This window comes from Paroedura picta, chromosome 1 (assembly GCF_049243985.1).
Source record: "Paroedura picta isolate Pp20150507F chromosome 1, Ppicta_v3.0, whole genome shotgun sequence".
NCBI lineage: Eukaryota > Metazoa > Chordata > Lepidosauria > Squamata > Gekkonidae > Paroedura > Paroedura picta.
This window is the reverse complement of record NC_135369.1, coordinates 14,827,702-14,854,030: the sequence shown is the minus strand read 5'-3', so window position 1 is coordinate 14,854,030 and position 26,329 is coordinate 14,827,702. Positions and strand designations below refer to the sequence as shown.

General features: G+C 48.1%; 1 protein-coding gene across 2 annotated transcripts in view; it reads left to right on the top strand.

Annotated features, from left to right (window-relative positions):
- The first annotated feature begins 15,609 nt into the window (after positions 1-15,609).
- Positions 15,610-26,329, top strand: part of LOC143830492 (palmitoyltransferase ZDHHC3-like) — a 35,325-nt gene continuing 24,605 nt past the window's right edge. The window contains exons 1-4 of one of the 2 annotated variants that reach the window (XM_077323051.1): positions 15,610-15,791; positions 18,455-18,514; positions 19,541-19,629; positions 24,833-24,912. In XM_077323051.1, coding sequence (XP_077179166.1) covers positions 15,622-15,791; positions 18,455-18,514; positions 19,541-19,629; positions 24,833-24,912 — 399 coding nt within the window. In that variant the 5' untranslated portion in view covers positions 15,610-15,621. The remainder of the gene's footprint in view (positions 15,792-18,454; positions 18,515-19,540; positions 19,630-24,832; positions 24,913-26,329) is intronic. The other variant, XM_077323056.1, reaches the window with a different exon arrangement.

Sequence of the window (26,329 nt, the reverse complement as noted above, 5' to 3'; positions counted from 1 at the left end):
AAGAGGAATCCCGCTCTCAAAGGACACTATTGGATATGTGGGGACAAGGCCTACACAATTCTCCCCGCTAACTGGACTGGCAGGTGCTATCCTGGTGTCATATCTCCCTTTTTCTTCTTATTAGGCTCAGAAATGGAACAACAGTTAGGTATTCCCCTATATGATGATAATAGCATTCCAGATACAAGAAGCAAGAGATCAATAACAACAGATATAGGGGGTGCGCAGGAATGGGACGGGGAAGAATGGTCACCTCAAAGAATCATTAATGTCTATGGTCCAGCAACCTGGAGAGATGATGGTATGTGGGGGTACCGGACACCCATATACATGTTAAACCGTATAATTCGGTTACAGGCAGTGTTGGAACTAATTACAAACCAGACTGCTACAGCTTTGGACTTGCTTGCTGCTCAAAGTACCCAGATGCGCACCGCAATTTACCAAAACCGTATGGCCCTTGACTACCTTTTAGCCGAAGAGGGCGGGGTTTGTCAAAAATTTAATCTCAGCAATTGTTGTCTCAAAATAGACGATAATGGAGAAGCGGTAATGGAAATAGCTAAGAATATCAGAAAATTGGCTCATGTTCCGATACAGAGATGGAAAGGATTCTTGGATGATGGTTGGTGGACAGGTATTTTCAATGGAGCCTGGTGGAAGAAGGTGTTATTCTTTTTGACCTGTGCCTTAGCGGGACTCATGTTTTTACCCTGTTGTATTCCTTGTTTTATGCGTCTAATAACTAGTGTGATAGAGGGAGCTCAACTCACCGCATACCCAATGAAACCGCCATCAAACCTGGGGTCTTCAACAAGCTCCATTAATGCCCCAAAGTTAATGATAGTAAAAGTTATCCCTAAGGAATGTGCTGACTGTATTCCACTATACCCCACACAGAAAGAAATCTGTGACAAGTTAAAAAGGGAGGAAATGAAGGGTCCAAAAGGAAAAGAATTGAATCAAACAACTGCTTTTGAGAACCCTGCATATTCATGATAGTGATGGGAAACATTTTGTATTACTATAATATGTACTGCCAATAGATATTATTTTTATAAATCTCTTATAGACATGTTAAAATACTAGCCGTTGCAAACACTAGGTAGAGATGCTTTGCTAGTAGGAATAGATGCTCTGTTAGCACATTCTTGTTCTGGTCAGCTCCTAGCCCAAAAGGGCCTCTTTCTCTCTTTCTAAGATATGAGGCTGCAGGTGAACCAAGGGTCACTATCCTAGTGAGGGGCTCAATATAGACACCAGGCCTGGAAGTCTTCACATAGAAGCTATTAGATAGATAAGCTAACAGTTCACCAGCTTATTAAAGACTATAAATTAGAGACAGAGGACCCTCGAAATGCCAGAATGGAATGCAGGTAGATTGATGCCACTGCATGGTATAGGAAAATTAATGATGCTCTATAGTATGTTAAAAGGGTATATGAGATAAGATAGTTATATGTATCAGTAGATGATAGATGCTAATGTCAATGGAAAATAGAAGATGGTAAGGGACCTGGTATATGTCATGGCTCACGTTTGACTATGTGTTGATTATGTTAAGTTTATGACTGATGGACAATGGATGGATTTTCTGTATAAGTACAACTCATGGTAAATGCTCTGTACGGCATTCCATCTGAGCCCTTGGCAAAGACGGAACCCGTCCACATAGTTCTTGGCCCAATAAACTATGCTGTTTTTCTTTTGAGACCTTGCCTTTCTTCCTGATTGGGAACTGGGGAAGACAAAGAGGGCACAACATGACCCAGCAGGGCTCTCCTGTGTCCTTATGAGGGGAAGGCCTCGGCCTCCCTGCCCTGTTGCTGGCCCTGCAGAGGGACTGGCTGGCCCCTGTGTGAGGCAGGAGGCTGGACTGGAGGGACCCTCCCTGGTCTGACCCAGCAGGGCTCTCCTGTGTCCTTATGAGGGGAAGGCCTCGGCCTCCCTGCCCTGTTGCTGGCCCTGCAGAGGGACTGGCTGGCCCCTGGGTGAGGCAGGAGGCTGGACTGGAGGGACCCTCCCTGGTCTGACCCAGCAAGGCTCTTCTGAGGTTCTTATGAGGGGAAGGCCTCGGCCTCCCTGCCCTGTTGCTGGCCCTGCAGAGGGACTGGCTGGCCCCTGTGTGAGGCAGGAGGCTGGACTGGAGGGACCCTCCCTGGTCTGACCCAGCAGGGCTCTCCTGTGTCCTTATGAGGGGAAGGCCTCGGCCTCCCTGCCCTGTTGCTGGCCCTGCAGAGGGACTGGCTGGCCCCTGTGTGAGGCAGGAGGCTGGACTGGAGGGACCCTCCCTGGTCTGACCCAGCAGGGCTCTCCTGTGTCCTTATGAGGGGAAGGCCTCGGCCTCCCTGCCCTGTGGCTGGCCCTGCAGAGGGACTGGCTGGCCCCTGGGTGAGGCAGGAGGCTGGACTGGAGGGACCCTCCCTGGTCTGACCCAGCAGGGCTCTCCTGTGTCCTTATGAGGGGAACGCCTCGGCCTCCCTGCCCTGTTGCTGGCCCTGCAGAGGGACTGGCTGGCCCCTGTGTGAGGCAGGAGGCTGGACTAGAGGGACCGTCCCTGGTTGATCCAGCAGGGCTCTTCTGATGTTCTAAGCAAATTAATTTAAAATAAGAGAATTTGCTGGAGCAAAGAGTCGGGTTTAGTCCAATCCCTGACTTGGAAAGATCCATGAAAAAGGCCACATTCCTTGTGGACACCCAAATGTTTATTTCTCACCTCACAATGTATTTAGCTAAGCAGGGTCGGTATTTGAATGGGAGACCATCGAGGAGACAGACAGGCAATGGCAAACCAACCTCCAAGCATCTCTTGCCTTGAAATCCCAAGTCTGGCTATTAATTGGCTGAGACTTGATGATATTTTACACACATAATTTTCCGTCAAATATTCTCAAGTAAACAAAAAAGTTGTAAACCCCACCTCCAAGACTAATATAGACCCTTTACATGGTTTGCAGTTTATCTGATGGCAGATTTCCCTGCTCCCTCCAACTTTGATTTACCCTTTCAAGTTAGCACCTGCACACTCTCCAGTCGAGCTGTCATTACAATTAGCAGGCTTATTATTATAATTAGCAGGCTTTTTTGGTGATTGATTCTAATTAACAGCTTCAAGGGGCCAAACGCAATTCAAATGACCCTGCTGCTTTAAATGTTCTGTTGAACATTTGCAACGTATTTCCCTGTTCCACCAATTGCTTCTCTTTTACCGGGGTCTAATGATAGGTCACACCCTTGTCGATAATTATAGATGGGGCAGATGGGCATATGTATGACGAGATCATGCCCTAATCTGGGAGAACTTGTTTACCAAATGCTGATTAAACAAGAACTGTGTGGTGTTTGGAAGCTGGCATCAACTGTCATGGGTTGGGATGGTAAAGTAAGAAAATGCGTAAAGACATGGTAGGATGATTGCTCCTGGGCTCCAAGATCACTGCAGATGGGGACTGCAGCAAGGAAATTAAAAGACGCTTGCTCCTGGGGAGGAAAGCTATGGCAAATCTAGACAGCATCCTAAAAAGCAGAGACATCACCCTGCCAACTAAAGTGCGTGTAGTCAAGGCTATGGTCTTCTCAGTTGCAATGTATGGCTGCGAAAGTTGGACCATAAGGAAGGCTGAGCATCAAAGGAGGCTTTTGAACTCTGGTGCTGGAGAAGACTCTTGCGAGTCCCTTGGACTGCAAGGCGAACAAACCGTTCAGTCCTAGAGGAGATCAGTCCTGACTGCTCTTTAGAAGGCCAGATCCTGAAGATGAAACTCAAATACTTTGGCCACCTCATGAGAAGGAAGGACTCCCTGGAGAAGAGCCTAATGCTGGGAGCGATCGAGGGCAAAAGAAGAAGGGGTCGACAGAGAATGAGGTGGCTGGATGGAGTCACTGAAGCAGTAGGTACAAACTTAAATGGACTCCAGGAAATGTTAGAGGACAGGAAAGCCTGGAGGAGCATTGTCCATGGGGTCGCAATGGGTCGGACACGACTTTGCACCTAACAACAACAAAATTTATATACCGTTGATTCCCAACAGGGATCACGGTGGTTTACAGACAATAAACGGATTAAAACACAATAAAATCCCATAATTTCCCTTAAAAACACTACTACAACTACTAAGGTGACAGGCAAAAAAAAGAACCGCTAACTAGCTCATCCCTTCATCCAGCCAAAGGCCAATCTTCCTTTTGTTCTACTGGTGTCCTACTGGTGGGAGTGAGGTGTCAGATAAGACAAATGGACAAATGGACAAATTTTGTAGAATGTCGTCGACATGATGGGAATAGTTGGAAATGCCATGAGGCTATTTGTTCTTTTTATCATATGTGGTGGCTCTGTGATAAAGTGTTACAGTTTTGGATTTTAAAATACATGTTATGTTGGAAAAGATGTTAAAAATTACCTTCCCCCTGTATCCTGAATACATGTTACTAAGGTTTTTCCCCTGGGAAGCTACCCGTGGCTGCTAAAGAATTTTTCTTCCATGCAACAACTGCAGTGAGACTACTATGTTCGAAATTGGAACCAAGAAGATAGAGCTGGGCCCATTCCACACACACTGGATAATACACTTTCAGTGTGCTTTTGCAGCTGGATTTTCCTGTGCAGAACAGGAAAATCTACTTTGAAGGTGCATTGAAAGCACATTATCTAGCGTGTGCAGAATGGGTTCTGGAATGACTGCCTACCTGGATAAAACGGGTGAACTTAGTAAGATTCATTCATTCATTATTCATTTATTCAGTCATTAGATTTTTATACCACCGTTCCATATGGACAAATTCATGAATTTAGTAAATAGAAGTTCCCCAGAAAATTTTCAGGAATATTGGTATTTTTATTTGGATTATGTGAACAGGTATTTTTACAATTTATTATAACATAGTGTTGAGGTGGATATTGTAAAACCTTAGTGTATAAGCATTTATTTTCTTCTGTTTTCCTATCATTAATGGAAATCTAATAAAATACATATTTTTTAAAAAGTTTATGGAACCAAACGAAGTGATTTCCTGCGGGGGGGTGGTATATGACATGTGGTGCTCCCAACCTGATTTGGGGATGCCCTGAGCTTAGAGGGTTCCCAATTGCTTATTCAACTTTCTCTTGAAATACAGGCCTCTTGGGGGTAATCCAAAAAGAACCTGGTGGTACCAGAACCAGTGTGTGGATTGGATTCCAGCGTATGTCCCCTTGCAGGGGACAGTCTCCGGAGTGTGGAGATGTGTCATTTGGGGTGAAGCCTGCCCCCCATTTCCGGCTGTGCAATTGTCCTGGGGGCTCCCCACAGCTGACACAAGGCTTTGGACCAAAAAACAGCACATGTCCTCTAACACGGGAAAGTTCTCTGAGGTTGTATGAAATGTGGTGATCCAAACCTGATTTTAGGCTACGGGCTCTTTTCAATATTGTGAGTTGAATCCACAATTAAGAAGTAACAGAGTTCATCCTCGTGTGCATACAAAAGGAGGAGTGGAAGGTAGGAAAAACTGTTCAGGTCATGCTGGAAAAGCTCACAGCTCATGGAATCCTGGAGACCAGAAGGTGTGGCAGAGTTAACAAGCTTGCTTAGTGGTGGGAACAAACGTATTTCAAATTGCACCCAGACTGTAGAAACAGAAACCAGCCTCTCCCTCCCTCTCCCTCCCTCCTTTTCTCTCTCTCTCTCTCAGATCATATAAACACCAGCAGTTCTCCTGAGCCCTCTACTGGACTAACCATTAAATCCTTTTTGTAACACTCTCAAGTGTGGGAAATGCTCCATAGATTCTCTCTTGGTGCAAACCTTACCTCAGCCTTGTAAGGTAGTCCAGTCTGTGTAGGAGTGCGAAAGTAGGGTCATCTGATGCCATTTGGGGGTATTTTTTTTTAAAGAAGAAGAGTTGGTTCTTATATGCCGCTTTTCCCTACCCGAAGGAGGCTCAAAGCTGCGTACAGTTGCCTTCCCTTTCCTCTCCGCACAACAGACACCCTGTGAGGTGGGTGAGGCTGAGAGAGCCCTGAGATTACTGAAGAAGAAAAAGAGTTGGTTCTTATATGCTGCTTTTCTCTACCCGAAGGAGGCTCAAAGCGGCTTACAGTCACCCTCCCCTTTCCTGTCCCCACAACAGACACTCTGTGGGGTGGGTGAGGCTGAGAGAGCCCTGATATCACTGCCCAGTCAGAACAGCTTTATCAGTGCTGTGACTAGCCCAAGGTCACCCAGCTGGTTGCATGTGGGGGAGCGGGGAATCGAACCTGGCATGCCAGATTAGAAGTCCGCACTCCTAACCACTACACCAAACTGGCTCTCTTTCTAAAGGAAATGTTAGGAATATAACTAATTAGGAGCAATCATCACGGCAAAAATAGGAAAGGTATTTAAAATGAGATTTGTTGAACTACATGTTTGAAGTAGTCAGAAATATGAAACACGTCTTCTTCTTCTTCTTCTTTTCAAAATATAGTAACTCTAGCCCAGAAGGGGAAAGTCTGAGAGAGGGTGGCTTAAATCCTCCTAGAAAGTTTGTGTCAGATTTGAAGCGGTTGTTTCCTGGTGGGTTAATATTGTGATAGCATGCAGATGGAGTAATCGGTGACCTTCCTATCTATTCTGCCGTTCTCACTTGGCTTTAAAGCGGATTACAGCTTAAAATCTGAGAAGAACAGTACAATCCACAAAATAATAATTAAAAAACAACCACATTGAACTAAATATATCCCAGTAAAAGTGTCTCCAGACTTTTCAAACCTGTGGCCACATTTGGAATTCTGGCTCAGGAAGGTAGATGCAGCCACAAAATGGCTGCTGCAGGTGGCTGAGTTGGGTTGCCAACCTCCAGCTGGCACCCGGATATCTCTACAGGTGTTTCCCAGCCCAGAGCTGGCAGCTATATGGACAAGGACTTCTGCACCGATTACCACAATTTTGCATGCTGTCCTCCATAGATCTGCAAGACATGAAGAAATCTAAGGGCCTTTTCGCACGGGGATCTTTGTTGCAAATTGTTTGCGGAATGAAAAATCGCCATTTAAAATAGTGGAATTCGTCGTTATGCATACCTGCCTTTGTAGTGGAATCAGTTGCATTTTTTAGCGTTTCCCACAGGCTTCCGGTCTCGGCAGAAATCGCTAGAAAGGAAGCGCTATTGCCAAGCTCGTCCCGCCCCTGGCCGTCAAGCAGCCAATGGGCAGCCGTTAGCATGCTCCCAAACAGCCCCTTTCCCTTTAAGAAAGGTTTAAAAAAAAAAAAACAGACCCATAGCCAGACCCAGACCACGGAGAGACCCATCCAGCTGCCTAATGTGAGCTGTCGTTTGATTGTATGATCATTGGCACGCTGCCTCGAGTGATAAAAAAAAAATCCCCCCCCCTCTCACGGGCCCGATTTTCGGCTGAATTAATGTGTAAAAAATAAAGGGACTTTATTTCAGCAAACGGGCTTTTATGTGGTTTGTGCTTAGTGACTAAAGGTGAAGGACTGAAGCCAGGGAAGCCTCTAAACAGAAAGAGGCTCGCTGGTGCGTTTATCCCCGCTCACTCGGAGAAAAAAAATGGCGATCGCTTCGCCGGAAGTTTGGAGGACAGGCTCAGGAGGAGGGACTTTGAAGAACCCGCAACAATGGTAACGCACAGGTCTTTAGCGCTATTGTTGCAGATTGGTTGCAGGAGTGTATCGCTATCCGGAGGGTGAATCCACTTTTCTGGATTCCCCTGAAAGCGCTACAACGAAGCGCTTTTTGCGGGTCGGTTTCAGGATTGTTGCAGATTGTCTACGACGTCGTGGGTTATGGCAAATTAGTAGCGTTTCCAATTAGCAACCATTGTGCTATTTTGAAGCCGTGCGAAATGGCCCTAAAAATTGTGTGTGTGTAGACAGTGGACAAGGATAACTTTCTTTACACTAATGATTACAACATGGAACTTGCTACCAGAGAGTGTCATGATGGCCACAAGCATAGACTGCCTTAAAAAGAAAAGTTGGTTCTTGTTCCCCACTTTTCCCTGCCTGAAGGAGTCTCAAACTGGCTTATAATCACCTTCCCACAAGAGACACCCTGTGAGGTAGGTGGGACTGAGAGCGCTCTGACAGAACTGCTCTGTGAGAACAACTCTACCAGGACTCTGATGAGCCCAAGGTCACCCAGCTGGCAGCATGTGAAGGAGCAGGGAACCAAACCCAGCTCGCCAGATTAGACGCTGCCGCTCTTAACCGCTACACCCAGCTGGGGTGTAGTGGGTTCAGCAGATTCATATGCAGACCGATAGGGCAATCCTCCTAAATACTAATATCTCAATTTCCAGCCCACTCAGTCGCAGCTGGGGAGAGATCAAAGAACCCCGTCACATCTCCCTGGAATGCATGACTCACATTCTTGTGACACATGGAAAATAGCTCGGCAGGTTACATTACAATTGCATTCGGATCCTGGTATTTTGCCCCACCTAGACAAGAGATCTGTGCGGCTGCCCAAGCCTGTTTGTATTCTATTGCATGGCATGTCGAATCCTGGATGGAGCCTGGGGAGGACAGGGAGCTCAGTGGGGGCAGAATGCCCTACAATCTAGCCTCCAAAGTACCCATTTTCTCTAGAACAACTGATCTCTGTAGTCGAGCTGTAATTCCAGATGGCCAGATCCCACCTGGAAGTTGGCATCCCTGGGGGTATTGTAAAGAACGCTTGTAAGGCAGAGGTTTGGGCCTACTACAGAAAAAGTTCCGGTCCAGAGGGACCTTTAAGAGCAACAAGACACTAGCTTTCATGTGCTATACATCTGAAGCAATGTGCTTGCACATGAGAGCTTATATCTTGATCAGTTTCATCCAGGGTGGCTCAATTTTCAGTCAACCAATGTCCTTGCCTGCCTTTCTCCACAGTTTTGGCCACAAACCAGGATAAAATAATTAAATATAACACAGAATAAAATCTGGGTTTCCAGCTGAGCACCAAAAGGAGAACCTTGTGGCTCCGCATGTCATAGAAATTATTGCCCTCTGGTCTCTGAGACCGATGCTATGCTGTATTCAAAGGATAAAAAAATTCCAAGGGATTATTGATTCCCTTAGTGATCGGTTGCCTGATTCTAGGGACTTTGAAATGAGCTAGAGAAATGAAAAAATCATGGTTAAACATTCTCCTGTGCTTCAGTTGGATTCCACTGCACAAGCTGTTGGCAGAACCAGGCAATCCTGATTAGCAACGTTCACCATCACCATGTTTAGAAGAGAATGGAAAACTGCAGTTGTACAGTTAACGGTTATACAGCTATCTGTACCACTATATATTTCTGGTAAGGCCTAAGAGGAGGAGCTGGTCTCATGGCTTAAGTGCTAGTGCTTAACACCCACTCAGGGTGGATGTCCCACCCCAGAGAGCCCAACCAGCTCGCCTGCCCTGTCTGTCCAGCGGCCAGCCAATTGCCTTCCGTCCCCCATCCCTGACCACCCTCTCCTCCTTCCTCTTCCCTCCGATGCTTGGAGGTTAAAGATCCCTGCTGCGTGGGAGCTGCCCCTGCTGGTGAGTTCTGCAGCCTTTCCAGGGCCCATTCCACACACATAGGATAATGCACTTTCAATGTGGTTTGGCAGCTGGATTTTCCTGTGCAGAACAGGAAAATCTACTTCTAAAGTGCATTGAAAGTGCATTATCTATTGTGTGCAGAATAGGTCCTAGGAGGAGAGGGAGGACATTTACAGAGTTCTTCCACTCCAGCCCCCTAATAAATGCAATCGAATAAAAATACTTGGACACGTCACAATCTGGATTGCAGACCAGCTGGGCAACCATGTCACGGGGAAAGATTCGGCAGCGCCATGAACTTGGTGTGTTGACCTTCAAACGCGACCGTGTTAAAAGGAAAGGTTCTCAGTAATGTTCCGTCTTGGTCCAGCGAAGCTGAATGCAAACTCACTGGGTGCCTTTGGCTATACATGACTGCTAAGGAGAGGCCCAGAAAGGAAGCAAGAAGTCGTAGAATCAGTATCAAAGCCAAAGGAGAAATAAAATACAGTATTGTCCAGGAACACGTTGTCATGAACCCGCTCCTTTTCGTCCCTTTTGATGTTTAGCTTTTTCCTTTGTGCTCCCGGATCTCCCGTGAAGCTGTGGCACCTTCCTGAGCCCGTTTGAAAGTGCCCCTCCCATCCTCCTCTTACATTTCAAAGCATCCTCCCGCATTCCCTCCCTTATTGCCTCTCGCAGGGATGTCCTTGCTGGGAGCTCAGACTAAATACCAGATGGCCAGATGGGCTGTTTTGGCACCTTGTAGATCAGAAGAAACTGTATTGCCCTTTCTGTGTGAATCTGCCAAAAGCAGCCCCTGTGCTCCCCTTTCCCCCTCCAAGGTATATAAGCCATGTAACCCCCTTCCTTAACGTCTCTATCAAGAATCCTGTCTGTGAGCTATTTGCAAAGCACTGATCTATGTCCTGATTCTCCAAATAAAGACTTCTGCTTACAGCTTCAGCCTGAAGCCCAAGAGTGATGTCTGTTAGGCGAATCTGCCGGGTCTCAGCTGCTTGGCTCCTGACACACGCCGACCTGGATGTAAAATAAGGAAAGAGCCTAAAGGAGACGGACGCATCTAGCCAGTAGAGGATTACGCTCATTCATCACCCTGACCCAGATGCATTAATTTCGGGTGACCTCGGTGAGGTGACATGTTCTCCTGTATCACAAAACCTTTTCAGGGAATGGAACCTTGATGCACGGACAGATTTAGCGTTGCCCAAGACTGCTGGGATGTGCAAGAGAAACAAGAGGCAGCAGGCCCCATGGATCTACCGTTCGTTGCTGTGTCGCCTTTCACATCACAAACATTATTATTATTTGGATTTATTACCCACTGCAATTAGAAAAACCAGTTCAAATCAGGATACAACAGGAAAAAAAACAACCAAAAAAACAAAACAAAATTAAAACCCAGAATACACCGGTGATGAGCTAAAAACCCCACCTCCCCACCACTCCAAAGCCCCCCACCCAGCACCCTGGGGGTCTGGGGTGCAAACGCTGGCAGGGGCTCATGGGAATTGTAGTCCATGGACATCTGGAGGACCACAGGTTGACTACCCCTGCCCTAGACGACCAAGCCACCCAGGGGCAGCTTTGGTTGGGGAAACACTGCCTTAACATCTGCCTGCAGCCTTTCCAGGTCCTGGGGGGAGGGGGAGGTCGTCCGCAGAGTTCTTCCACATGACCCCTCCAATCTAGCGCCTCTTGTATTCCTGAATGCAACAGACTTGGCCTCTAGTACATATATATAATAATAATAATCAAGCTCATGCTTGATCCTGAGCGTTTTGTGTTAGGAGACACCCTACAGGTCTTTCTGTGCCAGAGAGCTGCTGCCAGACAGGAGAGACCCTTTTGATCTAGGTGGGTCAATGGCCTGACTAGATACAAAGCAGCTTCATATGTTCCTTTCCACAATCAAGCATTGGAAGGAAAGCTTTTCCAGACACAAATAGAAAACCATTTCCAGCAAAACTGAATTATTCAAGGGAGCTTTCCTACACAGATAATGGGATAGCACTGTTCAAAATGATTCACAGAGTTAATTGGATACATGACTAGGGACTGCGGTCTATACTACCGTGTACAGTTGGTTGTTAAATTGGATCCTACTATGTAATTGTGTGTCACTTAATGCGTAATGATTAGATTCGTTTGAGCTATCGCATTTCCAATAGCCACTTATGGCTGTGAAAGCTGGACGATGAAAAAATCGGACAAGAGAGGAATCGATTTGTTTGAACCCTGGTGCTGGAGAAGGCTTCTGCGGGTTCCGTGGATGAGAAAAGTCACCAGCAAGGAAATGCTACAGGGCATAAAGCCTGATATATCATTGGTGGGCAAATTCACCAAACTCCAGCTCACTTACTTGGCCCATAGCATGCGATACAACTCAATGGAGAGAGCAATTCTGCTAGGACTGGTCAGTGATAAAAGGACAGTGATGTGATTTTCACATCAAAATCACAAGATGTCATAGTCCCATTGTATATGGAATTGGTCAGACCACACCTGGAGTACTGTGTGCAGTTCTGGAGGCTTCACTTCAAGAGGCCTCACTGGCAGTCTTCAAGCAAAGGTTGGATACACACTTTTCTTGGATGCTTTAGGATGCTTAGGGCTGATCCTGCGTTGAGCAGGGGGTTGGACTAGATGGCCTCTATGGCCCCTTCCAACTCTATGATTCTATGATTCTATGACAGAACGCAATAGTTAGATACAGTCAAAATGGACACAGGCCAGAACATTACACAACTAAAAGAAGCGATGCAAGATCAAAATGCGTGATGACAGTTGACTCACAAGGTTACCAAGAATCAGACATGAGTTGCTGTATCAATGCATAATGCTATCCATTTGCTTTGTTTCAGTTCTGTTCTTTTAAATATCTGGTTGGTTCTACAATCCCAAATCCTACTTCATTGTTAATTGACTGTCCCATCCTGGTGATTATATCGACTCCTGGTGATTATATCGACTCCTCTGTATAATCTGCCTTGAGTCCCAGTTTGAAGGATGGAGCATACATAATGTGAATACATAAATTCTTTCTGCACCCCTCAACCCCACATTATATGCTCAGGAAGCAAATTATAAAGGAAAACTGCTAATCCGTCTTGGAGGTTTTATTGAAATCTACGTTAACACGGTTAAGTGCTAGGAGTGTATTTTGCGCACAGAGAGTTCCAGGTTCAGTCCTGGATGATTCCAGTTGAAGATACGAAGTTCCAGGAAAGTTTCACTCTACCTGAGCCAGAGGAAATGGTTTGGGTCTAGATGGACCATAGATTTGACTTAGCATATGGCAGCTTCTTGATCTCTTCATCTGTTAACAAGAAAATAATTGCAGCCTGTTTCACAAGAAAGGACAAAAAGGCAAGCCATGTCAAGTTAATAATTCCTTGGGGGGGTGTAATGCCACACATGTAATAATGGACCAACTGTAAAAGGTAAAGGTATCCCCTGTGCAAGCACTGATGCCCTCTAACATTTTCTTGGCAGACTCAATACGGGGTGGTTTGCCATTCCCTTCCCCAGTCATTACCGTTTTACCCCCTAGCAAGCTGGGTACTCATTTTACCAACCTTGGAAGGATGGAAGGCTGAGTCAACCTTGAGCCGGCTGCTGGGTTTGAACTCCCAGCCTCATGGGCAAAGCTTTCAGACAGCTGCCTTACCACTCTGCGCCACAAGAGGCTCTAAACAGATATTTTGTACAACTGGCGATTTTTTACATATCATTATAACCATCTCCTGTTGTCATTTTTTTTTTATGTGGAACATGTACTGGTGCACTCCCTCAAGCAGAAATGTAGACGGACATGACGTCCACTAGGCTGAGTCAACCTTGAGCCAGCTGCTGGGATCGAACTCCCAGGCTCATGGTTAGAGCTTCAGACAGCATGTCGACTGCCTTACCACCCTGCGCCACAAGAGGCTCTTGTACCTCTTCACTAAACGGAGCAGTTAATACATCTATTTGCTTATTTATAGTTCAACTTATTAATTGCCGCTCTAGGCCATTACTGCTTGCGATGACTTACATAATAATGAAAATACATCAGTACAATAGAATAGTAAAAACCCATTAAAACCCCAACCATTACAAAGAGCAAAAACAGAGGAACAAGGTGGTGGCCTTGGTGGCCATCAGACTCCGTGTTGCAGTAACAAGGGGTATCTAGGATGGAGATGTCATCCAAGGAAGGGAGAAGGAGAAAGGGGATGGAAGAGAAGGGGGGAAACAGTTTAATTTTGGCTTCCATAATGCTAAGAATCTAGTCCTGCTTGATAGACTTCCTTCAAGTTTTTAACACATTGGGTGATGGTCAGAGCACTGGACATGGAAGCCACAGGTTCAAATCCTCAGTCTAGCATAGTAGGGTTGCCAGCCTACAAGTGGGATCCTGTGTTGATCAGGGGGTTGGACTAGATGGCCTGTATGGCCCCTTCCAACTCTTTGATTCTATTATTCTAGTCTATAGAGGTAAGCTCCTCTACATTAAAGGGATGTTTTTGGACATAGCATTGTACTGTCCTGAGACCCCTATCTTCCCCAGGCTCCACCCATGCATCCCCAGGAATTCCCCAACCTAAACCTGGCAACCCCACACAGAATCTCCCTTGATAATCCCAGCCACACTCTCTCTCAGCCTAACCTACCTCACAGGGTTGTTGGTGTGAAGATAAAATGGAGGCAGGGAAACCAAAGTTGCTAGTCACTCTGAGTTCCCATTGGGGGAAAAGTGGGGTACTTTCCCAGTTCCGCAGGGCCTGTAAAATGAAGCTCTTCCGCCAGGCTTTTGGTTGAGGCCAGGGCAGTAAGAGGCCAGGGCAGCTCCCTGAGCCAGCCACTGGCCTACCCCTACTGAGGCAGTGCTATGGGGGAGGGTTATTTGGGGGGTTTGTGTACTATTTTGTGTGGTTTTAATGGGATTATTGGATTTATTTATGGGATTATTGGATTTATTGTTATGGGACTTTTTTAATATTGTACCCCACCACGAGCCTGTACTTCGAGAGTGGCAAAAAATATAATAAATAATAATAAAATTTCTCCCTGTCAATGGACAGATTTTATTGGGTTTTGCCTACTATTGTTGTGATGAGCCTCTTGTGGCGCAGAGTGGTAAGGTAGCTGTCTGAAGCTCTGCCCACTAGGCTGGGAGTTCGATCCCAGCAGCCGGCTCAAGGTTGACTCAGCCTTCCATCCTTCCGAGGTCAGTAAAATGAGTCCCCAGCTTGCTGGGGGGTAAACGGTAATGACTGGGGAAGGCACTGGCAAACCACCCCGTATTGAGTCTGCCATGAAAACGCTGGAGGGCGTCACCCCAAGGGTCAGACATGACCCGGTGCTTGCACAGGGGATACCTTTACCTTTACATTACTATTGTTGTGACCTGCGAGGAGCCACTGTGTGGGAGTGGCAGGATATACATAAAATAATCAATTGAATATCTGAATATATACAGCTAATAATCACACTGGTCAGTTTTGCAGGGTTGCCAGATCCAGGTCAGGAAACTCCTGGAGATTTCGGGATGGGGCCTGGGGAAGACAAGGACTTCAGTGGGGTGCAATGTCATGGAGTTTCCCCTCCAAAGCACCTATTTTCTCCAAGGTAGGGATGCTAGCCTCCAGGTGGGACCTGGGGATCCCCTGAAATTATTTCATTTTTCATTTCCAGACGGCAGAGATCCGTCCCCTGGAGAAAGGGGCTGCTTTGGAAGGGGGATGTTAAAGAACTCCCTTGCATGACACTCCACTGAGGTCCCTCCCTGCTCTAAATCCCGCCCACTCCCGGCTCCACCCCCAAAGTCTCCAGGAATTTCCCAACCCAGAGCTGGCAACCGCGAGCGGCAGACAAGCTCCTCTTCCTTCCCAGCAACCCTGTAAAGCGGATTAAGCGGCGCCCTCGCCCGGCAGGTCAGCTGAAGGGCACGCCGAGGCCGCTCAGCATCACCCCCGCCGCCAGATCGCATCCACCCACATAGGCCCCGTCTCCATGGGAACCAGACTCCCAGGAGCCCCAGCGGCCGCGCCGCCCCTCGCTTCCGCGTCCCCGCCCCGTCCCCGCGATTGGCTGGCGGCGGGCGGGGAGGCGGGCCCGGAAGTGGGAGCCGGGGTTGCCATGGGGGCGGCGGCGGCGGCGGCCGGGGGGCGATGCCGCTGTTGCGGGAAGGAGCGGTGCCAGGCGGACCCGTGCGGGGTCCTTTGCCTCCTGCTCACCTACCTCAGCGTGGGCTACGCCGACTACGTCGTCCTGGAGCACGTCCTGCTCCTGCCGGGGTTCCGGGCCAGGTAGGGCGCTTCGCACACGCTCAAGGGCGCCGTCGCCCGGCACGAGGCGGAGGCGCTCTGCACATGAGCAGGGGCACGGTGTCGCGAGGGCCGGGTGGGGGGTCGTTTCTTTTGTCTGGAAAGCGTTTGGGGGCTATTATTCCTGCCCTTGGAGAGAAAGGCTCCCCAGTGGGCCCATTTTGGGGAGGATTTCTTGAGCATTGCAACGACTGAACAGTTCCTGCACGCGCCCAGGGTGACCCAGAGGCCTGATCGTGTCTATATTTGAAAGGCTGCCTTGCCCATGTGCAGAAGCGGCCTAGCTTCTAGATCTTAAGTCAACCGGGAAGGGCGGGCTATATAAATAAAGTTATTATTATTATTACATATATATTTAAAAGGCTGCCTTGCACATCTGCAGAGGTGACCTAGATTAGAATAGAGTTGGAAGGGATCTCCAGGGTCATCTAGTCGAACCCCCTGCACCATGCAGGAACTCAAAACTACCTGCCCACCCCAATTCCATGCCCATGTGATCCCCCCTCCCCCCAAAAAATCTCCTGAATCCAGCCTGGCCTGGAGTGGCAAATCCCTGGGTATGCAAGGAAGGGTCACAAGAGACAAACACTGGCACCCTTCCTGCCAACTCACTCACAACCTGCCTAAGTTCAAAAAAATCAGCATTTCTGTCAGGTGACTATCTAGCCTCTGCTTAAAAACCTCTAAAGGAGAACCCACCACCTGTTCCATTGAGGAACCGCTGTAACTGTCAGTAACTTATTCTGGATGTTTAGCCAAAAAATCTTTTGAATTAATTTCATCCCGTTAGTTCTGGTCTGACCCTCTGGGGCAACAGAAAACAACTCTGCTCCATCTTCTCTATAACAGCCCTTCAAGTATTTGAAGATGGTTATCATATCACTTTTTAATTGTCTTCTCTCCAGGCTAAACAGACCAAGGGCCCTCAACCTTTCCTCATACAACTTGGGCTCCAAACTCCTCACCATCTTCATAGCCCTCCTCTGGACATGCTCCAGTTTCTCTACATCTTTCTTCAGTTGTGGTACCCAAAACTGAACACAGCCCTCTAAGTGAGGTCTAACCAGTGGAGTAAAATGGTAACATCACCTTGTGTGATGTTTATATTATCATTATATTCCTTTTGGTACAGCCCAAAATCCCATTTGCCTTTTTAGCCACTGAGTCACACTGCTGACTCATGTTCAGTGTATGATCTACTAAGACCCCCAGATCATTTCATATTTACTACTGCCAAGACAAGTCTCACCATCCTATAGTCATGTGTTTGATTTTTCCTACCTAAATGCAGAATTTTATGCTTTTCACTATTAAAATTAATTTTATGCATTTTAGCCCAATTTTCCAGCCTGTCAAGATCATCCTGTATCCTGATTCTGTCTTCTCGCATGTTTGCTACCCCTCCCAGTTTAATATCTGCAAATTTAATAGATCCTTATTATATATAGTTATATATAGTTATTATATTTAAAAGGCTGCCATGCATATGTGCAGAGGTGACAGCTTCTAGACTTGCTTACTGTTGTAAACTGCTGTGAGCCAGCTGGACCGAGAGCAGTGGTCAATAAATATAATTAATTAATCCACCCTATATTCTAGAAGAGCCTCTTGTGGCGCAGGGTGGTAAGGCAGCGAAATGCTGTCTGAAGCTGGGAGTTCAATCCCAGCAGCCAGCTCAAGGTCGACTCAGCCTTCCATCCTTCCGAGGTCGGTAAAATGAGTACCCAGCCTGCTGAGGGGTAAACGGTAATGACTGGGGAAGGCACTGGCAAACCACCCCGTATTGAGTCTGCCATGAAAACGCTAGAGGGCGTCACCCCAAGGGTCAGGCATGACCCGGTGCTTGCACAGGGGATACCTTTACCTTTACCTTTTTATATTCTAGATCCTTAACCAAGCAGGAAGGGTGGGCTATAAAATAAATTTTATATATTTAAAAGGTTGCCTTGCATATGTGCAGAGGTGTTTTAGCTTCAAGGGTGCCTTGCATACGTGTAGAGGTTTGTCATTCATAGGCTTCTTTCTTGAGTGCTGATTTGTTTCTACTGTGTCTTGTCCCCCCCCCCCCCATTAGAGACCCTAAGCTGCTTACTGTATCATGTAATGGGACCAGTGTTGTGTCGTGGAAACAAACCCAGTTCATCAGGTTAGAGGCTGCCGCTGGTTCACCACTACACCCCGCTGGCACAGTAACCCTGGACTTCTCCCATCCAAGTACCAACCAGGGCCAAAACTGCTTAGCTTCCCAGATCTGACAAGATTGGGCTATGCTGGAACATGCATGTCAGGCATGGTAACTGCAGGGACCTTGTTTTGTACTAAAAGATTCTTTATTTTGTAGAGAAAGATTCATCCCTCCTCAGAAGAGGTAAAAGACCCTGGCAGAGGTTCAGATTCATATTGACTGTAGCTCTCTGTCAAGGGATTCATTCCTTTCCCATTGAAACGAACTCTCTGTACACGCAGGGGCACTGGCACCCTCAGGCCCTGAGCCAGATGCAAGTGAGTTTTTGCATGCATGTAGACACTTCCAAATGACAAGGCACAATTAAACATCCTTTTGTCATAAGCCCTTCCTTGAGAGATTTGTCAGGATGGAAAAAGAGCTCTGCAGAAGCTCAGGAACCTGTTGTCTTTATGTCCAGGGAAAAGGACCTGCTTGAAGGGGTGGTGGTGATGGAATGGAACTTGGCAGAGTCCCACAGGTAATCCGTGTTTGTTGATGAGGTTTTCTTAGCCGGAGTGGTGTAGTGGTTAAGAGCAGTGGCTTCTAAGCTGACGAGTTGAGTTTGATTCCCCACTCCTCCATATGTAGCCAGCTGGGTGACCTTGGGCTTGTCACAGCCCTCTCTCAACCTCCCCTACCTCACAGGGCGTCTGTTGTGGGGAGAGGCGGGGAAGGCGATTGTCAGCCGCTTTGAGACTCCTAGTAGAGAAAAGCAGGGTATAAAAACCAACTCTTCTTCTTCTACCCAATTGGTGACCTGTCTAATATCACAAGTTAAGCTGTTTTTTTCCCCCTACCCCACTTTTTACAACCCGAGGGAGTCTCAAAGCGGCTTACAATCCCTTTCCCCGCAACAGACACCCTCTGAGATAGATGAGACTGAGAGAGCTCTGAAAAACTGTGACTAGCCCAAGGTCACCCCTGGTTCTCCAAATTAGGGATTGCCACTCTTAACTGCTACGTTATGTTGGAGAGCTTAGGGTAGAGCGACAAAGGTGTGTATGCAGTGATTTCATGGCTGTATGCTAAGATCTAGAGAACTGTATGTCCCTTATTCCTAGTGACAAGTGGGACTTGTGGTTTCTGCTTTTCAGACAGCATCTCCCCACCCACCAACCCCAGGCCATATTTCTTCTTAAAAGATCGATGTTTCCAGAGAAGCGTGTTTAGCACAGTTTCTTGAAATATGACTCCCCATCGGGCACTGCCAAACTGTTGTGTGCCCCTGAAGTAACTTTTTGGATCCTGGCCACCAAATTTATATCCTCCCCTTTCTTCCAGAAAGAAACCCAACTCTGGTTGCATGAGTAAGCCGATCCCTGCTTTGCTTTCAGAACGGGCCATTTGCAACCCGATAATAGAAGTTTTAGCGATCACAATGAAGACGATGCAGGGTTAGAAAGAACTCTCGGATTTCGTGGCATCGGCTCCCTGGGGAAATATAGCAGGGGAGGGGAAAAAGCTGGCAGGCTGCTGCTGATCTTGTCGCTTCCTTTTGTCGCAGCCTCTGGTGTCCGTTCCACGCCGTGGCGTTCAACTTCATTGTTATCCTGCTGCTGGCCAGTCACACGCGGGCTGTCTTCGCAGACCCAGGTAAGTACCTGATCCTCTGCCCCTGGGACTGGAAGGCAGCCAGGGTACGGTCTGTGTATCGCTAGGTCACACACAAACACACATTTGGTCCCTCTCAAATGTATAGAACCAGGAGTAGTCAACCTTTGGTCCTCCAGATGTTCATGGATTACAGTTTTTAACATTTGCTGGCAGGGGCTCATGGGAATTGTAGTCCATGAACATCTGGAGGACCACAGGTTGACTAATCCTGGTATATACCATTATCCTATGGAACTCCTTGCCTTAAGACATGCCACTGGAGGCTATTGGCTACAAAATTTGGTCTCTCTCAAATGTATATGCAATTATCCAATGGAACACCTTGCCAGAAGACGTGTCACTGGAGGCTGTCATCCAACGTTTTAAACGTGGCATCGAACAATCATTCCAACTGATGGTCTCTGCTGAAAACAGAATGCTGGTCTGAGCCAGCAAGACAGTTCTTTGCATTCCAAAGCTGAGTTCATGTGGGCGTACCCCCCCCCCACACACACACACACCCAAATCAAAGGGCTGCAGACCTGCCGACATCAGGAGCTGTGATTCTGCAGGCCCTGTACAAACGCTTAGTTGATGCCCTAGGAGTCAAGGTGACTGGGAAATATGATTAGATCAGAAGCTGTGATCTCATTCCCGTTCCAAGAGGCTCTCGGTTCTAGTCCGAGACCTGATCCTGGTTCAATGCCAGGAACAATTCAGAGTTCCTGCATTATGCAGGGGGTTGGACAAGAGGACCCTGGAGGTCCCTTGCAACTCGATGATTCCCAGCACGGTACACTCTGATCCTCTGAAGTCATCCTGCCACTTAGGTCCATCTAAAAAATGAACTAACACTCACCCATTCAGGGAACCCTTCCAGGGCCACCAAGAAATCCCAGGGTTGCCCAAAACCCTGGTTGAGAAAGCATGGCCTGCCTCTGCATAGCAACCCTGGGCCTCCTAGGTGGTATCCCTTCTGAGTACCAACCACGGCTGACCCTGTTTATCTTCTGACCAATGGTTCTCAACCTTCCTAATGCTGTGAGCCCTTCATACAGTCCCTCCAACCATAAAATTATGGAAGTGTTCTTTCACAGAAATTAAGCTGAAACTGGCCAATGGCATGAAGATCCATTGTTCATGATCTGTGCACCGCTTGGGGAGCGGTATAAATAATTGGTTAAGGGGGCGGGGCTGTGCTCAGCGCAGGGGGGGGCTTCAAAGCCAGTCCTTAGGGGCAGGCTTGGAATCAAGTTGTATATAAATTGTTTTTTCACCGGGGTTTCTCAGTTCAGTTCTGCCTCTTGTCCTACCATGCCGATCTCGCTATTTTCCACTGCTCCAGACAGACAGACACTGTATCTCGATCTACACCACAAGACTGTTGTGTGGATGCCACCCCCCCCCCCGGCCAAGCTGTTTGCCCTGCTGCGACTCCTGTGGAAAGGGATCCCGACCCCCAAAGGGATCCCGACCCAGGTTGAGAACCACTGTTCTGAGCTGTGACATGATCAGGCTAGCCCAGACAATCCAGGTCAGGGCAGCCATCTATAGGAGCCATCTAGCTAGAAGCTGTATATTGGTCAGGGGGAGGCCTCTGCCCTGCCCAGTGCCAGCCCCTTGCTCGTTCTGCAGTGCTATTTTGTCATTTGGTTGAGGTCGACCTGTCCATCGCTTCCCCAAGCCCTCCCCTGTCTTACCATGACTGTTAACAAATCCACCCAACCACTGGGTCTCAGTCCGAGTTGAGCTAAGGCTACTGCAGTTTCACCTTCCTTTAATGTTTGTTGTTGTTGTTGTTATGTTAATGTTATTGTTGTTATTACCACCTCACTGTCACCAGAATAATGTTACCTGTACCATTTTGTTGTTTCATGTAAACCGCCCTGAGCCTTCGGGGAGGGTGATATATAAATACAATACAATACAATGCATAAATCTCCAGGCAAAGCAGCTGCAGGACGAGGCACTGCGCTCCTGAGCTGCTGGGATTATTTTTTCCGTCTCTGCTCCCTGCAATCCAGCTGGAAGTCGCATCCTTGGTTTCCTTGACAGTGTCATCTTACCCTGGAAGGGAGCCCTGGGGCCTGCTCTTCTTCAGCATTGTTTATCCCTGGCAGGGGTGGGTTGGGGTGAAGGGGAGAGGCGCCATCGGACATCTTTGCCAGCGGCATTTGGAGCGGAAGCTGAGCTTAACATTATTTAAATTCGTCGCCCCGCTTGCTTTTTGGCTTCCAAAGGCTAAAATCTAAATATTTATCTAGCAAAGACGGCCTCTGCTGCGTCACCGAGAGATAGAACATCTCGGTTGCATAATGTGCCTGCATCATTCTGAGGGGTGCATTCTGTTCCTAGGGGGGTTTGCTTTATCTCCATAAACTACTTTAATTGGGGCGGGTGGGAGACACCGTGGTCCTTCCTTGGTCCGTCTGGAAACAAGGAAGGCACTTTGCTTATTGTTGGTTTAAGAATAGTTGCCCTGCTGAATGAAAGTCAAAGTCGTTCATTTGCAGTCATTTAGACCAGTATAAAGGTAAAGGTATCCCCTGTGCAAGCACCGGGTCATGTCTGACCCTTGGGGTGACGCCCTCCAGCGTTTTCATGGCAGACTCAATACGGGGTGGTTTGCCAGTGCCTTCCCCAGTCATTACCGTTTACCCCCCAGCTGGGTACTCATTTTACCCACCTCGGAAGAATGGAAGGCTGAGTCAACCTTGAGCCGGCTGCTGGGATCAAACTCCCAGCCTCATGGGCAGAGCTTTCAGACTGCATGTATAACTATTGGTTATAAGAAGAAGGGGACGACAGAGAATGAGGTGGCTGGATGGAGTCACTGAAGCAGTCGGTGCAAACTTAAATGGATTCCGGGGAATAGCAGAGGACAGGAAGGCCTGGAGGATCATTGTCCGTGGGGTCGCGATGGGTTGGACACGACTTCGCACCTAACAACAACAACTATTGGCATCACAGTTCAGAAATAGGAGGCATTTTGATTCAACAAAATAGATAATCTCTATGTGCAGTTGGAAACTATTTTTAAAAACTTGCTAATTAAAGATTAAGAAGTAGAAAAGAGGAAGCGTCCAGGAGCACCTTAAGCATTTATAACATTTGTGGCAGGGAAGGAGCTTTCAGGAGTCACTGCTCACTTCTACGGATACCTGAAAATATCTGCCCTCCCCATCAGCTGCCCAATGTCAACCTTCTGGAGCAGAGGCAATGCAGCCTCCTGGACTGGATCGAGACCTAGGTTTCCTGTCTCATTATCAATGCTGATACCTCCACACCTACTGCCTCTCTGTTTAATCACACCTAATTCAATTGTGCTTGCAATTTGTCTTCTGTAATCACTGTAGTCTTCAACATATAATTGTAGTCTTCTGTAGTCTTCAACACTCAATCCATATCAGTCTGGCTTCCGCCCTGGCCACGGGGTGAAGACGGTGTTGGTCGCCCTGCTGGATGATCTCCGTCGCCAGCTGGATAGAGGTGGGTCAGCCGTGCTGGTCCTTCTGGATCTGTCGGCTGCTTTCGACATCGTGGACCATGAGATATTGGTCCACCGCCTTGCCAGTACGGGGATACGGGGTACAGCCTTGCGCTGGATACACTCCTTCCTCCAGAACCGGACCCAGAGGGTTAGATTATGCTAGAACTCTAAAAAAAAAAAATTAAATTAGCCTTCAGATCAACATGGCTGCCCACTTGAATCTATTTACCTACTTACTTAACTGCCCCTCGTTGCCTGCCCAGGCGACAGAGGCCAGAGTGAGGGTCGCTTGTTCTAATAGGGGTGGTGGCCTCTGTAAAATACCCTCAGCACTGGTAGAAAGTGCCTGGTAGAAAGATTGAAGGGAAGCCATAATAAAGCCAGCGTGGTGTCGTGCTTAAGAGCGGCAGCATCTAATTTGGCGGCAGCATCTCGATTACCAGGAAAAACCTGCTTTGGGTGATGTGTCCACAAACCTTCCTGCTTCCTGTCTGGTTTGGCACAAAACACTGAGCTACCCAAGGGAAGGGAGCAGAGAGAGATCAGTCTGACAGCGCATGAGCAAAGCGAGGAATTGGGTCTTGCGGTTGCAGGGAAAGCGCAGGCTTATAAGTGTTTTAAATAAAGTTGCTCACCACCATTTGCATCCACGTGGGCATCGAGGCAGTATTTCCAGGCATACACACACTAGCAAGGAAGCCCATTGCAAACAGGAATGTAATGGGCGCTAGGACCCAGGGGACACCGGGAGGTGCAAATCTCCCTCTCCCTGCCTGTCTCTGTGAGCCTCACAACAGGAGGCATAGCAGGTAATTAGGGCTGGTTTGCAGTTTGGGGCAGCTCTCTCTGTCTCTCTCTCCCGCAGTCCTATTCCAACTCGACAGCCGGACACGTTCCACCCTGCAGGCTATTTCAGAAATATATAGAGGAACCATGGATAAGGATGGTGGAGTGACAAGTGCACCTTTAAGACAAACAAAGTTCTATTCAAGGCATGAGCTTTTGAGTGCGGGTGCACATTTCCCCTGATACAATGTCATGGATGTTGAATGAAACCTCGCTGGTCTTAAAGGTGCCACCGGACTCTAAATTTGTTCTGCTGCGTGAGATCAACATGGCTGCCCACTTGAATCTATTTACCTACTTACTTAACTGCCCCTGGTTGCCTGCCCAGGTGACAGAGGCCAGAGTGAGGGTTGCTTGTTCTAATAGGGGTGGTGGCCTCTGTAAAATACCCTCAGCACTGGTAGAAAGATTGAAGGGAAGCCATAATAAAGCCAGCGTGGTGTCGTGCTTAAGAGTGGCAGCATCTAATTTGGCGAGCCAGGGTTGACTTGCAGCCAGCTGGGTGACCTTGGGCTAGTCACAGCCTTGACAGTGTTGTTCTCCCAGAGTAGTCTTATCATGGCTCTCTCAGCCCCATCTCCCTCACAGGGTGTTCGACCCCCAAAGAGGGAAGACGATTGTAAGCCGCTGACTCCTTCGGGCAGTGAAAAGCGGGGTATAAAAAACAACTCCTCTTCTTCCTCATAAGCGGAGCTGCCAGGAGGGGTGGAGGGAGCAGGGTATGGCAGGCTGTGTGCAGATGACCACTTGCCAATAGCCTAGGGACTATAATCTCAATCTCACCCACTTTTATATTGTTTGCAAAGCAGCGGTGATAGTGGCTTTTTGTGTTTTTGCGGAGGATTGTGACCTCTGGTCCTTTTCCAGGCATGGTCCCGCTCCCCGACACCGCCCTTGATTTCTCTGACCTCCGGAGCAGCAGCAGTTCATCCCACAAGGGCAGCCGGGTGAGTCGTTAACCCCCATGTCGGGTAATAGCTCTCTGCCTTGGGCCATCCAGCCGCGCTCTCTGGAGCCAGGCCATAGTCTGTGTTGCGTGGCAGTGGCTCTTAGGCCTCGGGCAGATGCCTCCCAGAGAGCATGGAGACATTGAAGAGAGGGCTTCTGTTTGCATGTAGAGTTGGGTCCCTCCGTGCTGGCACCGAGTTGGGTCCCTCCCTGACACTCATTCCCAGTGTCATTGCCAGCGGGGAATCTGTGTTACCCCAGTGCAGGGGTAGTCAAACTGCGGCCCTCCAGATGTCCGTGGACTACGATTCCCAGGAGCCCCTGCCAGCGAATGCTGGCAGGGGGCTCCTGGGAATTGTAGTCCATGGACATCTGGAGGGCCGCAGTTTGACTACCCCTGCCCCAGTGGAACTCAGCTCCTTCTCCTGAGGAGGCTGTTGCCTACAGAGGTTCTGCCAAGGGAGCAAGTTGGATACAACCCAGAATGCTGGAGTTTATGCAGATAGCCATCTGCATAGGTTTTCCTCCTTGGCACAAACGATATAGTTAATTGTTCTTTTTTTGTGCAGATGGACATTCCCTTTGGGCTTGCATTTGTGCATTTGATTTAAATATTTTGCGTGTTTTTATCTGTATCTTAACATTGTTGGTTCATCACTTTGGGGGGGAACACAGGTTGGGTGGAAAGGTGGTGTATCAATGTATGCATTAACTTATTTGGTGAACTGGTAAACCTGTGGTCTATCCTGCTTCAGTCTGTGCGTGGTTGGATATCCCTCAGTGCATAACAGTATCTGATATGCCAGTTTCCTCATTGCGTGTAAGTATTTTTCCCTATCAGAGAGTTTAAGAGCATCAGAAGAGTCCTGTTGGATCAGTGGTCCATCCAGTCCAACAAGAAAAGGGATTTGAGATATGGGCATGCTCGAACCCCTTCCAACCTCTGCCTCGTCTCACGGGTAACGGGTTGAGGCAAAGGTGAATAACCCGCCTCAGACACCGATGCTGTGCAATGCCAGGTCGATCAACAAGGAAGCCTCTACTCTGCAGAGCACAGAGTGGACCTGGCTTGCGTGATGGAAACCTAGGCCAGGGAGGGCGAAACAGTCACCCTTAAAGAACTAGCCCCTACCGGGTTCTCCGTCCTCCATCAGTTGTAGACTGCGGGACAGGGAGGAGGGGTGGCAATCCTCATCTGTGGGGATTTCTCCTTCACAGCACTCCCTGCACTGTCAATCCCAGGAATTGAATGTGTTGGCCTCGTGTGGGGCACAACTGAGAACTTGGCCATCCGGTTGGTATACCACGTGCCCAGCGAACCTCCACATGCATTGCCAGCTCTCCTGGAGATGGCAGCAGCCTGGTAATTACGGTTCCCCAGACTTCTAATCCTGCTGCCCTCTAGAAATGGGCTGG